Here is a 22,468-nt window from a genome sequence, read left to right as displayed (position 1 = left end):
ATAAATAGTTTTGGTACCTGAATTACAGTCCTATATATTATGTGTTTCCTAATAGTGTTCTTCCTACTTTTTAATTTATCATTTTTTTTTTGTCATGTATATTAAGTGATAAAGTTATATTGTATGTGTTGTATATTGCATATGTTGTTTTTCCTACTGACTTGCGTAGTATAAATAGATTTTTGCAGTTCTTTGGGGCATATTATCAAACACTTTCTGTGCGTGAATTTAAGATTGAGCAAAGACAAAAGATTCGAGGTTAGGAGCTCGTAGAAGTTCATTTTTGATCTATATTTTGGAATTTCTTTGTTCATCAATAAATCTCCTCCGATTGACTCTCCCGTAGATGTAGGCGAAAGCGGAATCACGTAAATTCTGTGTTCTTGTAATGAGTTGCATCAATTTCAGTCCTCAGTCCATATATTGGACTATTACTTATATAAAGCTGATATTATTTTATTTAAAAAATATTTTTTTATTCAAAAAAAAGTCTTTTTATATTTTGAGTAAATAATAATAAGGTTAACATGCAAAAATGCCCCAAATCTTAAGTTGTAGATGAAAAATGCCCTTCCTTATAAATCAAAGCATTTCATACCCTAATTGACATCCATACCCCTAAGCTTTTTCAATTGGAAATTCTCTTCATCTCCCCTCTTTAACCTAATTTAGCTTGACTAGTATATCGGCTGGAAACTTTCCTCGTGCCCGATAGGTTACTTCGGTAAACTGGGTCTGGACTGTGAGACAACGCCACGTACTGTTAAGCAAATAATGATTAAAATTGGAAATTGTTCAAATTGATCCCGCGCTTCTCAAAATGGCATTTTCATACACCACTTCTTCTCTCCAGCACTTGTCTTTGTAATTTTTTAATTTCTGTTTTTCAAAGTTTTTCGTTTTAAGTTTAGTTTCTTTTATTTTTATGTACACAAGAATCGGCTACTATGAGTAGCTGAACAAGTTGTCTCCTCCCTTGGGGGATTATTTTGAAATAAAATTAATTATTATATAAATCCTCTATAAACGCTTGTTTTTGTCCAACTATTCCGGTTTAGTAAGAAATTTTTTATTTCATTTTTCAACAAAATTATTTTGAGTCGAGACACAGTGAAGGAGGGAAACTGATTCCTGAAGGTGACCATTCGGCGGGTGCCGAAGCACAGTGAAGGAAGAAGGTTGCAACCATCACTTGCGAGTGTGTGGTTGGACGAAGGCCGTGGAGGCAAGAAGTCCGTAAAACGCGATAAAAGCTCCGGAAGGTGACCAGTCGACAAGAGGTATACTGTTGATTAATGTTTTGAATTATTTTTGAAGTTGTACGGAAGCATGTTGGGCCTGATCATGTATTAATCAAATTTTGATAATTTGAACAAAAATGGTTTTATGGTGGATTTATTGAGAATTTCATGCTAAAGGGTAGAATGGACCATTGCAAACATTTAGGGCATAGGATGCTTAAGTTTATAAGAAAGGGTATTTTTCATAGACAACTTAAGGTTTAGGGCAATTTTAATTGTTACCCTTAAATGGTTAACATGCAAAAATGCCCCAAATCTTAAGTTGTAGATGAAAAATGCCCTTCCTTATAAATCAAAGCATTTCATACCCTAATTGACATCCATACCCCTAAGCTTTTTCAATTGGAAATTCTCTTCATCTCCCCTCTTTAACCTAATTTAGCTTGACTAGTATATCGGCTGGAAACTTTCCTCGTGCCCGATAGGTTACTTCGGTAAACTGGGTCTGGACTGTGAGACAACGCCACGTACTGTTAAGCAAATAATGATTAAAATTGGAAATTGTTCAAATTGATCCCGCGCTTCTCAAAATGGCATTTTCATACACCACTTCTTCTCTCCAGCACTTGTCTTTGTAATTTTTTAATTTCTGTTTTTCAAAGTTTTTCGTTTTAAGTTTAGTTTCTTTTATTTTTATGTACACAAGAATCGGCTACTATGAGTAGCTGAACAAGTTGTCTCCTCCCTTGGGGGATTATTTTGAAATAAAATTAATTATTATATAAATCCTCTATAAACGCTTGTTTTTGTCCAACTATTCCGGTTTAGTAAGAAATTTTTTATTTCATTTTTCAACAAAATTATTTTGAGTCGAGACACAGTGAAGGAGGGAAACTGATTCCTGAAGGTGACCATTCGGCGGGTGCCGAAGCACAGTGAAGGAAGAAGGTTGCAACCATCACTTGCGAGTGTGTGGTTGGACGAAGGCCGTGGAGGCAAGAAGTCCGTAAAACGCGATAAAAGCTCCGGAAGGTGACCAGTCGACAAGAGGTATACTGTTGATTAATGTTTTGAATTATTTTTGAAGTTGTACGGAAGCATGTTGGGCCTGATCATGTATTAATCAAATTTTGATAATTTGAACAAAAATGGTTTTATGGTGGATTTATTGAGAATTTCATGCTAAAGGGTAGAATGGACCATTGCAAACATTTAGGGCATAGGATGCTTAAGTTTATAAGAAAGGGTATTTTTCATAGACAACTTAAGGTTTAGGGCAATTTTAATTGTTACCCTTAAATGGTTAACATGCAAAAATGCCCCAAATCTTAAGTTGTAGATGAAAAATGCCCTTCCTTATAAATCAAAGCATTTCATACCCTAATTGACATCCATACCCCTAAGCTTTTTCAATTGGAAATTCTCTTCATCTCCCCTCTTTAACCTAATTTAGCTTGACTAGTATATCGGCTGGAAACTTTCCTCGTGCCCGATAGGTTACTTCGGTAAACTGGGTCTGGACTGTGAGACAACGCCACGTACTGTTAAGCAAATAATGATTAAAATTGGAAATTGTTCAAATTGATCCCGCGCTTCTCAAAATGGTATCAGAGCGGGTTTTTATAGAGGAATTATGTAATTTTTAATTTTTTTTTTTTTTTAACCCATGAGGGAGGAGACTCCATTAAAGTTTATGGATCCGGACGAGTGTCCGAGATGTGTACACTACAGGAACTCTCTCCAAAATCTGGAGATAGAAATCAGTCACTTTATAAGTGATCTCAGGTGGAACAATCGAGCCCTCGTGACCAACCTACGACGAGGAGGAGATATCGAGCTTATTCGCGATATCATCGCGAGTATCCAAAACTATCATGAGCATCTCATGAGAATGGCCGCAGCCAGAACGGCCATTGAACAAAACATGTACGAGGCCCATTGGTCACACGACTAATGGAACCAAAAGACAAAGCAGGAGTAGTCTATCCAGGCTACCAGAAAATCGAGCCAAGTTCTTCCGACAACGTCAACTTGCGGGAGATCCAAAAGACGGTGGAATACTATGGCGTTAAGCTGTACGATCTACCGATGGAGCTGAGCAGAATATCACTCAAACAAGAGGAAATACTATCTCTCTTGCGTGATATCCAAAAGAGAATGGAGGAGATCGAAAGGCGAAAACCATGTTCCGGGAAAATTCGGAATCAATGGTCCAAAGACCCGACGTCTACATCTCTATTCGATGCAGCACCCAAGGAGTTGCAACCGGAAGGTGACCAGTCGACAAGAGGTATACTGTTGATTAATGTTTTGAATTATTTTTGAAGTTGTACGGAAGCATGTTGGGCCTGATCATGTATTAATCAAATTTTGATAATTTGAACAAAAATGGTTTTATGGTGGATTTATTGAGAATTTCATGCTAAAGGGTAGAATGGACCATTGCAAACATTTAGGGCATAGGATGCTTAAGTTTATAAGAAAGGGTATTTTTCATAGACAACTTAAGGTTTAGGGCAATTTTAATTGTTACCCTAATAATAATAATAATAATAATAATAATAATAATAATAATTCATATATACATGTTTCATATAAAAATACATGTCAAAAAGTAAATTTAGAAGAATTAGTAACAATACAATGAAATGGCTAATACCATGCTAGGTGGAGGCGGTGGCTCCGGTGGCAATCTCGCCTGAAATTGAAGGAGAAAGGGGCTAGGGATTGTTGGAGAATTTTGGGCCTTTTTGAGATTGTTGATTAAAAAAGATATGGGCCGAGGTGATGAAATAGATTAGGCCCAAAACTGAGGTCTAGTTTAGTTATGTGATGGGCTTTGATAACTTGGGCCATAGTAAATTAAAAGGAGAATAGTACGTAATTTATAACGTGCAATATAAACTTGATTATATGTTTAGAGCGTGAAAATAGTTTATTTAAAATAAATTAAAGTACTATATAATTTTGCAAGAAAAGTATTTAGATATTTGATTTTGAAAATCAAATTAAGTTTTCAGAGTAAAAGTCTAGCAAGAGTACTATTTGTGCTCTTAGCTGATAAATTTGATTTTGAGATTTAATTGGTAACTGATTGCATTCAAGATCACCTCAAATAATAAAAGAAACTAGACAAAAACTCGGTTTTATGGTGAAATCGACTTCACAATGACACTATTTCAACATACAAATAATACTTTAACATTTTAAAGTATCATGATACTTTAACATTTTAAAGTATCATTTGTATGTTGAAGTAGTGTCATTATGAAGTCGGTTTTACCATAAAATCGATTTTACAAGAGACCACGCGTGGAAAACTTTTTCAGGCATATAAATAATCTCCTTTTAGAAAGACAAACTAAAAGAGAAAGAAATCAACAATATTAAGTCTTCGTCAACTTGAAATATATATAAACATTTCAACTTGAAATATATATAAACAAAAGAAAAAAAGCGAAGCACGTATACCATGGTGCTACTATTATTAGGCTATCAAATCAATAGTGGAATATGATGGGACTCAAAAACTTGGACAACAATATTTATTAGATCAATTATTTAAGTTTTAGGTTTAAATGTTTTCAAGGGTTTATTTCGACATTTAATTGGTGAGAAATATCTATATATGTGCAATCCTCAATAATTAACTTTCAATTTATTATCTATCAAGATAATCCTTTAAGAAAATTTGTTATAGAACTTCTTTATAATTACATATTATTGTCGTTAAATTAAGTATTTCTACTAAGATAATTATCAAAGTTTAATAAAATCAAATTATTAAGGAGTTATGGCCAAAAATGCGCGAACTTTGGAAAAATGATTTTGGGCGAGATTCACATCCTATTTAAAGATGATAAAATAAACATCGATCTTTTTGATTTTTTATACTATGAAACAAAATATCTTTGTGAAGTGGAAATCCAAAAAAGGAAACAATGTTGAATCATTTTTTCTTACCCCTCTTTCACGTCGCTTTATTTAAAGAAGGAAAAAAGCTTGAATCAATTTTTTATTGCCCCTCTTTTCACCTCACTTTATTTAACAGAGGAAACAAAGTCAAATAATTTTATTCTTACCCCTCTTTCACGTCACTTTATTAAAGGAGGTAAATAGTAACTCTTTCATCATGTGAACTAGAATATAAACAAGTAATATATATAAAGAAATAAAATAAAGAAGTTAAAAGACTAGCCATTTCTACGTTAATTTATGATATCTTTAAACAATTTCTATCTTATTTGCGATTATAAGTTAGTGGCGCTTCACTTTGTTGTTTTGTCTTTCTAGTTGACTTGCAAGTCGGTTTAATTAATTTTATTGTTAGGAATTGTATCCTTTCATACATTCAGTTTGAAAGTGACATTTTGCAATGTGAGGAAACAGGCATGTTTTTGGCCTATTTAAACAAAACAACTTGAGACTATGGAGTATTCCACAAACATATATCACTTCCACACATCAATAGAGAAAGCATGATTTCTGATAAAGGAATATCAATCAAATTTATTCTTTTTGTTCTAGTTTGTGTCTATGTTTCAGGAGATGATGCAGAAGTGAGATGCATTGCGAGGGAGAGAGAAGCTCTTCTGAGCTTCAAGAATGGCCTCATCGGCGATGATGGTTTTCTCTCGTCATGGCGAAGTGACGAATGCTGTGAATGGTATGGTGTTGAGTGCAGCAACACGACTCGCCATGTCATCGCCCTCCAACTTAATGCTTGTCATTATTATGGTGGATTGCAAGGTAAGGTTGGTTCTTCCTTGCTTGAGTTGCATCATTTAAACTATCTTGATCTCAGTTGCAATGATTTTGGAGGCAATTCTATCCCAGCATTCATTGGTTCCATGAAACAATTACAACACTTGTATCTCAAGTATTCTCACTTTTCTGGGATCATTCCTCCTCAGCTTGGTAACCTTACCAACCTACTCTCACTTGATCTCTCATTCAACTCTTTGACGACTGAGAATCTCATTTGGCTTTCGAATCTCTCTTCGTTGTCTTATCTTCATTTGAGTCAAATCGACTTAAGTCACCCCAACTCGCTGCAACATATCTCAAGTCTTCATTTCCTATATGAATTGCACTTGTATTCTTGTGGCCTCAAGGGGACTATTCCTTCTCAGATAGGTAACCTTACCAACCTACGCTCACTTGATCTCTCACATAACTCTTTGACGACTGAGAATCTCGATTGGCTTTCAAATCTCTCTTTGTTGTCTTATCTTGATTTGAGTCAAATCGACTTAAGTCACACCAACTGGCTGCTGCACATCCCAAGTCTTCGTTCCCTAAATGAATTGTACTTGAATTCCTGTAACCTCACTTCTTCCTCATCTTTTCTTAATTCTTCTTCCAAATCTCATCTTTCTATCCTTGCTGTGTCTGATAATAACCTCACTTCTTCCTCGTTCGATTGGTTATCAAACATAACTACAAGTCTAGTGGAAATAGACCTGTCACACAATGCTTTAGGTGGCCCAATTCCTAATGCATTTTTAGAGAGTTTGGTTCTTATCGAGTATCTTGATCTTTCCAATAACATGCTTCAAGGTCATATCCCAAAATCTTTGTCCAATCTGAGTCGTCTGCGCGTCTTAGTCCTTTATGAAAATGACTTAGGAGGAGAACTTGATGAGCTGTTTGGAAATATATCTGCCAAAGGAATGTTGGAATCACTCCAAATTCTGGATTTGGCTGATAATAAACTCAATGGTTCAGTGCCAAACTTGAGAGCATTTTCTGCATTGACAGAAGTGTACTTTGGGGGAAACAACTTCACAGGCTCCATGCCTTTAAGTATTGGCCAACTCTCCGAGCTTCAGATTCTAGATCTTTCTCGTAATTCTTTGGAAGGTTCAGTCTTTGAATCCCACTTCACCAAGCTTGATAAATTGAAGATACTAGATTTATCCTTCAATTCATTGATCTTGGATATTGCCCCCGACTGGAATCCACCTTTTCAGTTGGATGGTATATTTTTAGCCGGATGCAATGTGGGCCCATCTTTCCCAAAATGGATCGAAACTCAGAGGAATTTTACCGTCCTTGATCTCTCTAGAGGTGGCATAAGAGATGAAGCCCCAACATGGTTGTGGACTATATCCCCTTCATTAGGTGCCTTATTACTTTCGGACAATCAAGTTACTGGATCTGTTCCTAATCTTTCATCCACTTCCATCATAGACTTAGATCTTAGTAACAATAGTTTCTCAGGTCCTATTCCATTATTTTATGCCAATGCTAGTCTTATTAAGTTGAATGGAAATATGTTCTCTGGTTCAATTTCAAGTATTTGCAAAATTCCCCAATATCGTCAGCTTCTTAGACTTGACCTCTCCAATAATAAGTTGGCAGGAGAGATTCCCAACTGTTGGGATAAAATGCCAAACTTGGACTCTTTGAATTTGGCCGACAACAGTTTTTCGGGTGAAATTCCTCGCTCTTTCGGCTCTTTGCTTCACCTCTTTGCACTACAGTTTCGTGGTAATAATTTATCTGGAGAGTTGCCTTCCACTTTGAGACTTTGCCAAAGATTGCTGTTAGTTGATGTTGGAGGGAATGCGTTAACAGGAGAGATCCCCACTTGGATTGGCGACTTGGATAACATGGCATTTCTAAACCTTCACGGGAATAAATTGCATGGCAATATTCCTCCTCAGATTTGCAATCTCACTCATATTCGAATTCTGGACTTGTCGATGAACTACTTAGTCTGGAAAAATACCTGATTGCTTCAACAATTTTACTACGTTGGCTCAAAAGAATACCATACTAGGATGATTGGCTTGGTTATTACCTCCTGGTTCCAATACAATGATCAATCTTCCAAATGAGGAAATTCGACCTGTTTATGAATATTCGGCAATTCAATGGAAAGGTCAAGAATCGGAATATAGGAAAAATCTCAAGCTTCTCAAACTCATTGATTTTTCAAGCAATAGTTTGACCGGAAACATTCCCAAATCATTTTCCAGTATGCTTGGATTAATTTCCTTGAACCTATCAAGAAATAGTTTGACAGGAAATATAATTCGAGATATTGGTGAGATGGAAATGTTAGAATGTCTTGACCTATCACACAACCAATTTTCCGGTGAATTACCCACAAGCCTGGCACAGTTACAGTACTTGGCTGTTCTCGACTTGTCGAACAACGACTTAATTGGTAAAATTCCAACGAGTACTCAACTTCAGAGCTTCAACGCATCTGCTTATGATGAGAATGACGGACTCTGTGGGCCCCCTCTGGCATCGTGCCCCGAAGATAGCTTGAGGCCATCCACCACTAATCCGAATGAGAAAGACGACAACAGCCTCTCTTTTATGCAAGAAGTCTGCATATCATTGGGCTTTGGTTTTATATTTGGATTTTGGGGAGTTGTTGGAACTTTCATACTGAAGAAATCATGGAGAATTGCATACTTCAATTTCTGGGATGCTGTTGGAGATTGGTTCTACGTCAGGATTGCTGTGTTTGTATCCAAATGGAGACGAAGCTGAAATACTGGTAATAAACTACATTTTACATCAATATTTTTTTACCATTCTCAGTTTTCTAAGATATTATCCTATCTTTATTTCTTTGTGAATAGAGGCGGACAAGCTCGTGGATACATGAAGAAATGTGGAAGAAGTGTTGCTAGTAATTAATAAATATAGTTTTGGTACCTCAATTATAGTCCTATTATGTGTCTCTTAATACTTTAATTATGTCACTGTTCATCAAATTAAGTGTTTTTCCTACTTTTTATTTTTTAATTTTATCGTTGTTTGTCATGTATTTTAATTTTTAAGTGATGAAGTTATATTGAATATGTTGTATGTGTGACAGTGGGTTGAAGCTGCAGGGACTGACTTGCGTAGTATATATATTATCGCTCATAGTATTTCGATCTGTATTTTGGAATTTCTTTGTTGATCAATAAATCTCCTCCGATTGACTCTCCCGTGGATGTAGGCGAAAGCCGAACCACGTAAATTTGTGTTCTTGTTCGATTTACTTTTGTTTATCATTATCACCTCGCATACAAAGAAGACTATATAACCAATTTTTTATTTTATTTTTTTCTGTTGGGGGTCACAAAAGAATAAAAGAATACAAACCAAAAGTAGTGGAAAAACGCGTGGAAAACTTTTTTAGGCATATAAATAATGTTCCTTTTAGAAAGTTAAACAAAAAGAGAAAGAAATCGACAAAAGTAAGTCTTCGCCAACTTGATATATAAACATTAATAAAATTAATTCAACACTCTCAACGACTTGAGAGTCAATTTGAAAGACAAAACAAAAAAGCGAAGCATGTAGTGCTAGCTAGTATTATTAGGCTATGAAATAAATAGTGGAATACGATGGGTTTTAAGAAATACTATTTGCATAATTTTCTTAGTAGAAATACTATTCATAGATCCCAACCCTATTTACATTTATATAATTTTCTTAGTAGAAATACTTAATCTAACGACAATAATTTATGTAATTATAATGAAGTTTTTCAACAAAATTTTCTTAAAGGATTATCTTTGAAGAAAATTATAACCTGGCGGAGCTCCACATTATACGTGATTCTATTGCCTAGAATAAATAAATAAAAATCACACCTGGTAGCGGCGGCCATTGAAGAAAAAAGAGAGAAAGAAGCTACCAGGAAGAGAAGATGAAGCCAAGTTTTTTTCGACACGGGTTTTAAGAAATTGGTATTGTGTGTGTTAAGTGTGGTAGGTGTAAAAGTGAAAAGATGAATAAAGAGTAAATTTTTTTGCCATATAAGGAAACTGGTCAAGCTTTGTGGGACAAACCAAAAAGGAAACTTGATCATGCTTCGTGGGACTAAGGGAGTATATTAATGGGCTATAGTTTGGACTTAAAATAATCTTAATTTGGTTAAATTTTAAAATAATCCATCTTATTCATTATGATTAATTTTTTGAACCAATTAGAGAGTTTCGGAGCTCTTAGAGCATCCACATTGGAGAGTCAGGATGGGCTCTTAAAAGTTCTCCCCGCCATTTAAGAGTCCACCCTTCACATTGAGAGAGCCTGAGTCTTAAATTTTATTTTTAATTTTATCTTTATATTTAATATTATTTTTAATTAATTTTAACATTAAATTTTACAACATAAAATTCATTTAAATTAAAATTCAACACTACGTTAATTATAATAATATTACAATAATTTTCATTTCTATTATCCTTATTTTAAATGTATTTGTAGATTAAAAAATAATAATTAAAAAGTAAAATGAAAAATTAGAATTAAAACTATTTGAAAACTCATTAAATTGATATTATATTGAATCACATATTGAAAAATGTAAAATTTTCAACAATGTGTAGTACATAGTGAAGCTACATTTAATTAAAATTGATGAATCTCACATTGAAAATTTTCCACATTAACTTATCATGAATTATCTTCAAACGATTTCTATATAATTTTGATAATCAAATTACTTTCTCGTTTTTCACAAGCTTTGGTCAATTTCGACGGCCTACATAACAAGCTTCACGTTTGTTTGTCTTTATTTTTTTTTCTTTTCAAATTGACTTGCAAGTCATTGAGCAAGTTGACTCTAGGAGGTGATTGATATGATGAAATGAAATAAGAGTGGAATGAAATGAAAGTAGGAATGGAATGAGTGTGGGAAAGGAATGACAAACTTTAGGTGATTCCTATGCTTGGTATGCACAATACCAAAGATGAAATTGCCATTCTTTGTTTAATTTAATTTCTATGATAATTCTAAAAATAAAACATTAAAAATAATAATTTGATTTTATTTACATTTATATAATTTTCTTAGTGGAAATACTTAATCTAACGACAATAGTTTATGTAATTATAATGAAGTTTTTCAACAGAATTTTCTTAAAGGATTATCTTTGAAGAAAATTATAACCTAGCGGAGCTCCACATTATACGTGATTCTATTGCCTAGAATAAATAAATAAAAATCACACCTAGTAGCAGCGGCCATTGAAGAAAAAAGAGAGAGAAGCTACCAGGAAGAAAAGATGAAGCAGCGGCGATTGAAGAGAAAAATAAACTTTGGTCAATAAAAAATACTCCCTCCGTCCCATAAAGTATGGCCAAGTTATTTTTTGCACGGGTTTTAAGAAATTGGTATTTTGTGTGTTAAGTGTGATAGGTGTAAAAGTGAAAAGGTGAATAAAAGATAATTTTTTTTGCCATATAAGAAAACTGGTAAAGCTTCATGAGACAAACAAAAAAGAAAACTTGGTCATGCTTCGTGGGACTGAGGGGGTATATTAATGGGCTATAGTTTGGACTTAAAATGGGCTTAATTTGGTTAGATTTTAAAATAATCCATCTTATTCATTATGATTAATTTTTTGAACAGAGTTCGGAGCTCTTAGAGCATCCACATTAGAGAGCTAGGATGGGCTCTTAAAAGCGCTCCCCACCATTTAAGTGTCCACCCTTTACATTGAGAGAGCCAACAGCCCGAGTCTTAAAATTTGTTTTTTATTTTATCTTTATGTTTGATATTATTTTTAATTAATTTTAACATTAAATTTAACAACATAAAATTCATTTATATTAAAATTCAACACTACGTTAATTATAAAAATATTACAATAATTTTCATTTCTATTATCCTTATTTTAAATGTATTTGTAGATTAAAAAATAATAATTAAAAAGTAAAATGAAAAATTAGAATTAAAACTATTTGAAAACTCATTAAATTGATATTGTATTGAATCCCACATTGAAAAATGTAAGATTCTCTATGATGTGTAGTACATTTAGTTAAAATTGATGAATCTCACATTGAAAATTTTCCACGTTAACTTATCATGAATTATCTTCAAACAATTTCTATATCATTTTGATAATGAAATTACTTTCTCGTTTTTCACAAGCTTTGGTCAATTTTGACGGCCTACATAACAAGCTTCACGTTTGTTTTGTTTTTTTCTTTTAAATTGACTTGCAAGTAGGGGTGTAAACAAACCAAGTCGCTCGCGAACTATTCGAAGCTCGGCTCGAAAAAATCTCGTTCAAGTTCGTTTAGAGAAGCTCGATAAACAAACCAAACTTGAGCTTAGTAGTATTCGGCTCGTTAGCTCGTGAACATGTTCGTCAAATGATTCAGCTTGAAAAATATAAATTATTAGTATATACAACTTATATTTATCCACTAAAATTAATAATAATTGTATTAAATCTCTAATTAATTTTATTTGTCATAAGAAAATAATTAATATATTTATTATTTTAAATAAAATAATTTATTTTTAAAATAAAATAATCAATATTTTGAATATAAATATAAATTTAGAAAGTTCGTATAGGCTCGTTCAAGGTATTCGATAAGTAACGTTCGGGATTCGATTCGATACTAAACAACCTAAACTTGAGCACACCATTATTCGGTTCGGCTCGATTCGATTACACCTACGGTTGCAAGTCATTGAGCAAGTTGACTCTAAGTATTTGCAGGTATAAAGATATATATCTTCTAAAAACAAGATGTATATGTATAAGTTTACGAAATGCAACAACCACGCATTTTTCACACTAGCCAGTTTAAATCGAATATCGTTTCATACATGTCTTGAGCTATTTAAACCCAACGAATTGAGATTTTTGAGTGTCCAGACTAGATCACTTCCATATACATTAAAAAAAAAAATGATTTCTGATAGAGGAATTCCAATCAAATTTCTTCTTTTTGTTCTACTTTGTGTCTATGTTTCAGGAGATGGTGCAGAAGTGAGATGCATAGAGAGGGAGAGAGAAGCTCTTCTGAGCTTCAAGAACAGCCTCATCGGTGATGATGGTATTCTCTCGTCATGGCGAAGTGACAGAATGCTGCGAATGGTACGGTGTTGAGTGCAGCAACACCACTCGCCATGTCATCACTCTCCAACTTAATGCTTGTGATTATGATGGTGCATTGCAAGGTAAGGTTGGTTCTTCCTTGCTTGAGTTGCATCATTTAAACTATCTTGATCTCAGTTGCAATGATTTTGGAGGCAATCCAATCCCGGAATTCATTGGTTCCATGAAACAATTACAATCACTTGTATCTCCGGAATTCTTACTTTTCTGGGATCATTCCTCCTCAGATAGGGAACCTTACTAACCTGCGCTCACTTGGTCTCTCTCGCAACTCTTTGAGGAGTGAGAATCTCGATTGGCTTTCAAATCTCTCTTTGTTGTCTTTTCTTGATTTGAGTCAAATCGACTTAAGTCACACCAATTGGCTGCAGCATATCCCAAGTCTTCATTCCCTATATGAATTGCACTTGAAATCTTGTGGCCTCAAGGATAATAAACCTTCTTCTAGTTCTTCTTCCACATCTCTTCTTTCTATCCTTGATCTGTCAAATAATAGCCTCACTTCTTCCTCATTCGATTGGTTATCAAACATAAGTACAAGTCTAGTGGAAATAGACCTGTCACAAAATGCTTTAGGTGGCCTAATTCCTAATGCATTTTTAGAGAGTTTGGTTCTTATTGAGCATCTTGATCTTTCTAGTAACATGCTTCAAGGTCAAGTCCCAAAATCTTTGTCCAATCTCAGTCGTCTGCGCGTCTTAGTCCTTTATGAAAATGACTATAGAGGAGACTTTGATGAGTTGTTTGGAAATATATCCGCCAAAGGAATATTGGAATCACTTCAAATTCTAGACTTGGCTAAGAATCAACTGAATGGTTCAGTGCCAGACTTGAGAGCACTTTCGGCATTGACAGAAGTGTACCTTGGGGATAACAACTTCACAGGCTCCATGCCTCTAAGTATTGGCCAACTCTCCGAGCTTCATATTCTAGATCTTTCTAGAAATTCTTTAGAGGGTTCAGTCTCTGAATCCCATCTCATCAAGCTCGACAAGTTGAAGACACTAGATTTATCCTTCAATTCATTGATCTTGGATATTGCCCCCGACTGGAATCCACCTTTTCAGTTGGAAGGTATATTTTTAGCCGGATGCAATGTGGGCCCATCTTTCCCAAAATGGATCCAAACTCAGAGGAATTTTACAGGCCTTGATCTCTCTAGAGGTGGCATAAGAGATGAAGCCCCAACATGGTTGTGGACTATATCCCCTTCATTAGAGGCCTTATATCTTTCTGACAATCAAATTACTGGATATGTTCCTAATCTCTCATCCACTTCCATGAGACACTTAGATCTTAGCAACAATAGATTCTCAGGTCCTATTCCATTATTTTATGCCAATGCTCGTATTATTCAGTTGAATGGAAATATGTTCTCTGGTTCAATTTCATCTATCTGCGAAATTCCCCAATATCAACTTGTGAGCCTTGACCTCTCCAATAATAAGTTGGCAGGAGAGATTCCCAACTGTTGGGAGAAAATGCCATACTTGTTCTCTCTCAATTTGGCTGACAACAGATTTTCGGGTGAAATTGCTCGCTCTTTGGGCTCTTTGCTTGTTCTCCATGCACTGCAGTTGCGTGGTAATAATTTATCTGGAGAGTTGCCTTCCACTTTGAGACTTTGCCAGTATTTGAGGTTAGTTGATGTTGGAGGGAATGCGTTAACCGGAGAGATCCCCAATTGGATTGGCGAGTTGTATAACATGCGATATCTAAACCTTCGCTGGAATAAATTTCTGTTAGTCAAAAAGCAGCTCCCACAATTGTCAAAAAGTTGCGGCAAGCCATTCAACAATGGCAACATTTCTTTTCACACTGCAGCCACCTACCACCTCAATTCCCTATAAATAATCCTCGAAGCAGCATTTGTAAATACACCACAAAACAAAAGCAGAAAATCTTCTTCTGTTAGTAGAGAGAGCAAGAGTGGGTTTGAGACAAAAGCTTAGTTAGAAGCTTTTGGTGTGAGAAAATTAGATAGTAATTTTCTCGGGGAATAACGGGTTGTGAGTTGAGTGTTGTGAGTGTTGTAAACACTGTATATTTTTCTCCCTTGTTAAATAGATCTGCAGCAGCTCCGGAGACGTAGGCATAATTGGCCGAACTCCGTTATCAAATTTGTGTCTTTATTATTCCGCATTTATCTCGCTCTCGCATATCTGGTTAGAGGGAAATTGCACCTAATTTCCCAACAACTGGTATCAGAGCCACGTTGGTGGCAGATACTTTCTGATATATTTTTCGCTGTTACTATTCACGTGAATAGTGAATTCCGTGAATAGTGAAATTTGTCGGCGGTTCCAGTTTGTCGACAAAAAGGTGTTCTAAACACAGGTGGTTAGCTGAAAAAAAATCAGAAACGATCCAAGGAGTCCAGATCGAGTGGGAGCGATGGCTGCAGATGAAGGAAAGGTGAAAATCGAGAAGTTCGACGGTGCGGACTTTGGCTTCTGGAAAATGCAGATTGAAGATTATCTGTACCAGAAAAAGTTATATCAACCTCTCTCAGGAAAACAACCAGAGGGCATGAAGGATGAAGACTGGATCCTTCTCGACAGACAAGCCCTCGGAGTAATTCGACTGACGTTATCCCGTAATGTTGCCTTCAACATAGCAAAAGAAAAGACCACGGCGGGTCTTATGACGGCTCTCTCCAGTATGTATGAAAAACCATCGGCCTCAAATAAAGTCCACCTGATGAGGCGATTATTCAACCTACGGATGGCGGAAGGTGCATCGGTAGCTCAACATCTCAATGAACTCAACACAATAACAACCCAATTGAGTTCTGTGGAGATTGAGTTTGATGATGAAGTTCGAGCTTTGATTCTCTTATCATCTCTACCAGACAGTTGGAATGCTACTGTTACAGCAGTTAGCAGTTCATCGGGGAACAACAAATTAAAGTTCAATGATGTTCGGGATCTGGTATTGAGTGAAGAAATTCGGCGGAGGGAATCGGGTGAATCGTCAACCTCTTCGGCTCTACACACCGAGTCTAGAGGAAGAACTTCAGAAAGAAATACAAATCGCAGTAGATCCAAATCTAGAAGAGGCAAATCTAGATCGAGAAAGAAAGATCTTAGCTGCTATAATTGTGGCAAGCCGGGTCACTTCAAGAAGGATTGTCGAGCACCAAAAAGGAATGGTGGTGCTCAAGAATCTGCCAACGTAGCCGAGGAAGCAGGTGATGCTATGATTCTAAGCGTCAACAGCCCGATTGAATCATGGATTTTGGATTCTAAGCAGGTGAACCATGCCGAGAAATCATGGAGAACTACGTCACTGGTGATTTCGGGAAGGTTCATCTAGCTGACGATGAAGCTTTAAAGATCGTGGGAAAAGGTGATATACGTTTGAAGCTGCCAAATCAGACTACTTGGAAGCTGCAAAATGTAAGACACATTCCCGGTCTTAAAAGGAATTTGATCTCGGTGGGTCAACTTGATGGAGAAGGTTATTGTACAACTTTCTCAGATCATGAATGGAAGATTACCAAAGGAGCACTCATCATTGCTCGTGGCAAGATGAATGGTACTCTCTATGTAACCTCAAACTTAGAGAATATCATTGCAGTAGCAGACGCTGAAGGGGAATCCATTTTGTGGCACCAACGGCTTGGCCATATGAGCGAGAAAGGGATGAAGACATTACTGTCAAAAGGGAAGCTGCCGCATCTGAAGAAAGTAGATGTCGGGCTTTGTGAAGATTGCATTTTTGGCAAACAAAAGAAAGTTAGCTTTGCAAAGATTGGCAAGGAACCCAAGACGGAGAAGTTGGAATTGGTTCATACAGATGTATGGGGACCATCACCAGTTCCATCTCTTTCAGGCTCAGTGTATTACGTCACCTTCATTGATGATTCCACACGGAAGGTGTGGGTTTATTTTCTGAAGAAGAAATCAGAAGTCTTTGATACCTTCAGAAAATGGAAAGCGATGGTGGAAAATGAAACCGGGTTGAAAGTCAAACGGTTGAGGTCGGATAATGGAGGAGAATACAGAGATAGCAGATTCAGAGAATTTTGCGCAGAAAGTGGAATTAAGATGGAGAAAACAATTCCCATGACGCCGCAGCAAAATGGCGTGGCAGAGCGCATGAACAGAACTCTGAATGAACGTGCCAGGAGCATGAGAATACATGCCGGCTTGCCCAAAATGTTGTGGGCTGAAGCTGTCAACACCGCGGCCTACTTGATCAATCGTGGGCCATCAGTCCCGTTGGACGGGAGAATACCAGAAGAAGTTTGGAGCAAAAAGGAGGTAAACCTTTCACATTTAAGAGTGTTTGGTTGTATTTCGTACATACACATTGATTCCGCTCAAAGAAGTAAACTCGATGCAAAATCTAACAAATGTGTTTTTGTTGGATATGGCGGGGACGAGTTTGGCTACCGATTTTGGGACTATGAAAATCGGAAGATCATCCGGAGCAGGGACGTCATATTCAATGAGAATGTGATGTACAAAGACCGGATGACAGCAGAATCAAGAAGCCCAAACAATGATGCTGAAACAAAGGAGGAATTCGTTGAGTTTGAGGAGATTTCTGAAAAAGATGTTCAGGTCAGTCCTGAAGCAGTCGATGGCGAACCAAGCACGCCAGTACTAAGACGCTCCTCCAGAGTTCCCAAGCCAACCCAACGCTATTCGCCTTCTTTGCACTATCTGTTGTTAACTGATAGTGGAGAACCAGAGTGTTATGATGAAGCCATGCAAGTGGAGAATTCAGCCAAGTGGGAGTCTGCCATGAAAGATGAGATGGACTCACTCATGTCAAATCAGACATGGGATTTAGCTGAATTACCACCTGGTAAGAAAGCACTTCATAACAAGTGGGTTTTCAGGATCAAAGAAGAGCATGACGGGAGCAAACGCTACAAAGCGAGATTGGTTGTCAAAGGCTTTCAGCAGAAAGAAGGTGTTGACTACAACGAAATTTTCTCTCCAGTCGTGAAGCTGACTACAATCAGACTGGTGTTGAAAATTGTAGCTGCGGAGAATTTACATCTTGCGCAACTGGATGTAAAAACAGCTTTCCTTCATGGTGACTTGGAGGAGGAAATCTATATGAAGCAACCAGAAGGCTTCATAAAAGCAGACAAGAAAAGCCTGGTGTGCAGGTTGAAGAAGAGCTTGTACGGTTTAAAACAAGCTCCGAGGCAGTGGTACAAGAAATTTGATAGCTTTATGGGTGAAATCGATTTCACTAGATGCCAAGCAGATCATTGTTGCTATATTAAGAAGTTTGACAATAGCTTCATTATCTTATTGTTATACGTTGATGACATGCTCATTGCAGGTTCAGACATGCAAGAGATTGATAATTTGAAGCATAAATTGTCAAAGCAGTTCGCAATGAAAGATCTGGGTGCTGCGAAGCAAATTCTTGGCATGAGGATCAAGAGGGACACAAAGTCGGGGACTTTGATGTTGTCACAGGCCGAGTACATCAACAAAGTACTCTCCAGATTTAACATGCAAGATGCTAAACCAGTAAGTACACCTTTAGGTGTTCATTTCAGGCTTTCCAAGGAACAATCAGCGAAGACGGAGGAATAACGTGCACATATGGCTAAGGTGCCATATGCCTCAGCAATTGGAAGTCTGATGTATGCCATGGTTTGTACCAGACCAGACATTGCTCAAGCAGTGGGAGCAGTGAGCAGGTACATGAATAATCCAGGCAAGGTTCGCTGGGAAGCAGTCAAATGGATCCTCAGATATCTACGGGGTACCACTAACAAAGCACTATGTTTCAAAGGTGGAGATACGACATTGACAGGCTATGTGGATGCTGATTTAGCTGGAAATGTTGACGTCAGAAAGAGCACTACAGGGTATATCTATACTCTGGGTGGAACAGCAGTGAGTTGGGTTTCTCAACTGCAGAAGATAGTTGCTCACTCCACAACAGAAGCAGAATATGTTGCTGTCACAGAAGCCAGCAAGGAAATGGTCTGGCTACAAGGTTTCTTGGAGGAATTGGGCAAGAAACAACAAGACAATGTCTTGTATTGTGACAGTCAGAGTGCTATCCATCTAGCAAAAAATCCGTCCTTCCATTCCAGAACGAAGCATATACAGTTGCGGTATCATTTTATCCGGTCACTTCTGGAAGATGGGATTTTGAAACTCGAGAAGATAAGTGGAACTCAAAATCCAGCGGACATGCTAACGAAGACGGTAACAATTGATAAACTGAGGTTGTGTTCAACTTCAGTTGGTATGCTTGAGTAACAAGACCAGAGGAGCTGTTGCATTGATCGGGGTGTGAAGACAGATTGAAATCAGTCTTCAAGTGGGAGATTGTTAGTCAAAAAGCAGCTCCCACAATTGTCAAAAAGTTGCGGCAAGCCATTCAACAATGGCAACATTTCTTTTCACACTGCAGCCACCTACCACCTCAATTCCCTATAAATAATCCTCGAAGCAGCATTTGTAAATACACCACAAAACAAAAGCAGAAAATCTTCTTCTGTTAGTAGAGAGAGCAAGAGTGGGTTTGAGACAAAAGCTTAGTTAGAAGCTTTTGGTGTGAGAAAATTAGATAGTAATTTTCTCGGGGAATAACGGGTTGTGAGTTGAGTGTTGTGAGTGTTGTAAACACTGTATATTTTTCTCCCTTGTTAAATAGATCTGCAGCAGCTCCGGAGACGTAGGCATAATTGGCCGAACTCCGTTATCAAATTTGTGTCTTTATTATTCCGCATTTATCTCGCTCTCGCATATCTGGTTAGAGGGAAATTGCACCTAATTTCCCAACAATTTCATGGCAGTATTCCTCCTCAGATTTGCAATCTCACTCATATTCATGTTCTGGACTTGTCGATAAACATTTTGTCGGGGAAAATACATAATTGCTTCAACAATTTTACTGCATTGGCACAGATGAATACCACACAAGCTGATCCATATTCTCTTTTTGGTTATTACTTCATGATCCAATACAATAGTGATCTTCCAAATAACGAAATTCGACGTGTCTATGAATATTCGGCAATTCAATGGAAAGGTCGAGAATCGGAATATAGGAAAAATCTTAGGCTTCTCAAACTCATTGATTTTTCAAGCAATAGATTGACCGGAAACATTCCCAAATCATTTTCCAGTATGCTTGGATTAATTTCCTTGAACCTATCAAGGAATAGTTTGACGGGAAATATAATTCGAGATATTGGTGAGATGGAGATGTTAGAATGTGTTGATCTATCACACAACCAATTCTCCGGTGAATTACCCACAAGCCTGGCACAATTACAGTACTTGGCCGTTCTCGACTTGTCGAACAACGACTTATTTGGTAAAATTCCAACGAGTACTCAACTTCAGAGCTTTGACGCATCTGCTTATGCCAAGAATGACGGACTCTGTGGGGCCCCTCTGGGGGCATTGTGCCCCGAAGATAGCTTGAGGCCGTCCATCCCTAATCAGAATGAGAAAGACGACGGCAATCTCTCATTTATGCAAGAAGTCTGCATATCATTGGCCTTTGGCTTTATATTTGGATTTTGGGGCGTTATTGGTTCTTTTATAGTGAAGAAATCATGGAGAATTGCATACTTCAATTTTTGGGATGCTGTTGGAGATTGGTTCTACGTCAGGATTGCTATGTTTATATCCAAATGGAGACGAAACTGAAATGCAGGTAATTAACTACATTTTACATCAATATTTGTTTTTTACCATTCTCAATTTTTTCAAGATACTATCCTATCTTTATTTCTTTCTGATAGAGGCAGACAAGCTCGTGGATACAAGAAGAAATGAGGAAGAAGTGTTGTTTTTAATTAATAATTATAGTCCTAATATAATATGTATTTCTTAGTACTTTAATTATGTCATTGTTCATCAAATTAAGTGTTTTCCTACTCTTTTTTTTTTTTCATTGTTGTCATGTATGTTAAGTGATGAAGTTTTCTTTAAAAAAAAAGTGATGAAGTTATATTGTATATGTTGTATGTGTGACAGTGAACCATTCAAGCTGCAGGACTGGCTTGCATAGTACGTATATAGATTCTTGCAGTTATCTGTGACATATTATCAAACATTTTATGTGCGTGAAGTTTAGATTGAGCAGAGATAAAAGATAAGAGGTTAGGGGAAGCAAATAGGTCGTTGAAGTTCATTCTTCGATCTGTATTTTGTAATTTCTTTGTTGATCAATAAATCTCCTTCGATTGACTCTCCCGTGGATGTAGGCGAAAGCCGAACCACGTAAATTCTGTGTTCTTGTTCGATTTACTTTCATTTATCATTATCGCGTTGCACACAAAGAAGACTATATAACCAATTTAATGTTCCCCCGTCCCATTGATTTTGTCCTGTTTTTCTTTTTGGGTTATCTCATTGATCTTGTCATATTTCTATATTTGGTAATGATTTTACACTACAAATAATATAGTCCCAGACATTTACACACTTTTACTACGCTAATTATACTCTCCTTAATAACTGTGCCCAAAAGAAATGGGACAAGCCTAGTGGAACGTAGGGAGTAGTATTTTATTTTATGGTTAATTACGCCAAAACTCGTTGGGTCTATTTCCAAACTTTCCATGAAGTTTATATATATATATATATATATATATATATATATAGGGTGCGGTTATAGTGAGAACCACAATTATCGTGAGAACATAAGAACCAATAAAATTACTGCATCTGCTATACAAATTAATGCATCCGCTATTAAATTTAATGCATCCGAAAAAAATAATTTTTTTGCTCCCTTCAGGATTCGAACCCAGCACCTGCATCCATCCATCAAGATGATGCATCCACCGTAGATCTTGATGATCGAATGGCTTAAAATGGTTCTCCGTTCTTATTTTATTAGTGGTTCTTATTTGAACCTCTCCCTATATATATATATATATATATATATAGGAATTGGTTCAATTGAGATTTATATATATTTTGAGATTTTGAGATAAATGAACATATAAGTATATTTTGATGAACTTGTCAATTAATTTTTATGAACGCGCGTTGGTCTAGGGTTCAATCCCTACAAATGGCGTGTTTTTTAAATAAATTAAATAGATTCATATGTTCATCAGTTATATTGGTTATGTTCAAAGAATTTATTGATATGTTCATTTATCTCAAAATCTCAAAATATTTAAAATCTCAATATAAGCTAACCCTATATATATATATATATATAAAATTACCTGAATTTAATGTGTTAGAACAATTTTTTCATGATTTTTTCCTCCAGTGAAGCTCCAAGTTGACCTGTCGCCTACGTGGCATTTCATGAAAGAAGATCCAACCACATATGTGCATAGGTACGTGAGCATAGAAACTTACTTCTAGGCCTACTCCTTTCCACCTGAGCCAATTA

General features: G+C 36.4%; 3 protein-coding genes across 3 annotated transcripts; all 3 read left to right on the top strand.

Moving 5' to 3' along the window:
* Positions 1–5,677: 5,677 nt before the first annotated feature.
* Positions 5,678–9,137, top strand: LOC131009479 (receptor-like protein EIX2). Its single transcript, XM_057936824.1, has 2 exons — positions 5,678–8,757; positions 8,843–9,137. The coding sequence occupies exon 1, from the start codon at positions 5,720–5,722 to the stop codon at positions 7,976–7,978; it is 2,259 nt and encodes a 752-aa protein (XP_057792807.1). The 5' UTR covers positions 5,678–5,719; the 3' UTR covers positions 7,979–8,757; positions 8,843–9,137.
* Positions 8,064–14,967, top strand: LOC131010025 (receptor-like protein EIX1). Its single transcript, XM_057937419.1, has 4 exons — positions 8,064–8,722; positions 8,843–8,892; positions 12,975–13,096; positions 13,345–14,967. Exons 1-4 carry the CDS (start codon positions 8,064–8,066, stop codon positions 14,965–14,967), a joined length of 2,454 nt encoding a protein of 817 aa, XP_057793402.1.
* A 4,991-nt stretch (positions 14,968–19,958) lies between these two features.
* LOC131009478 (receptor-like protein EIX2) lies at positions 19,959–21,004 on the top strand. Its single transcript, XM_057936823.1, has 2 exons — positions 19,959–20,767; positions 20,856–21,004. The coding sequence occupies exon 1, from the start codon at positions 20,011–20,013 to the stop codon at positions 20,758–20,760; it is 750 nt and encodes a 249-aa protein (XP_057792806.1). The 5' UTR covers positions 19,959–20,010; the 3' UTR covers positions 20,761–20,767; positions 20,856–21,004.
* Positions 21,005–22,468: the final 1,464 nt, after the last annotated feature.

The sequence above is a fragment of the Salvia miltiorrhiza genome, chromosome 2 (assembly GCF_028751815.1).
Source record: "Salvia miltiorrhiza cultivar Shanhuang (shh) chromosome 2, IMPLAD_Smil_shh, whole genome shotgun sequence".
NCBI lineage: Eukaryota > Viridiplantae > Streptophyta > Magnoliopsida > Lamiales > Lamiaceae > Salvia > Salvia miltiorrhiza.
This window is presented reverse-complemented; position numbering and strand designations above follow the sequence as displayed.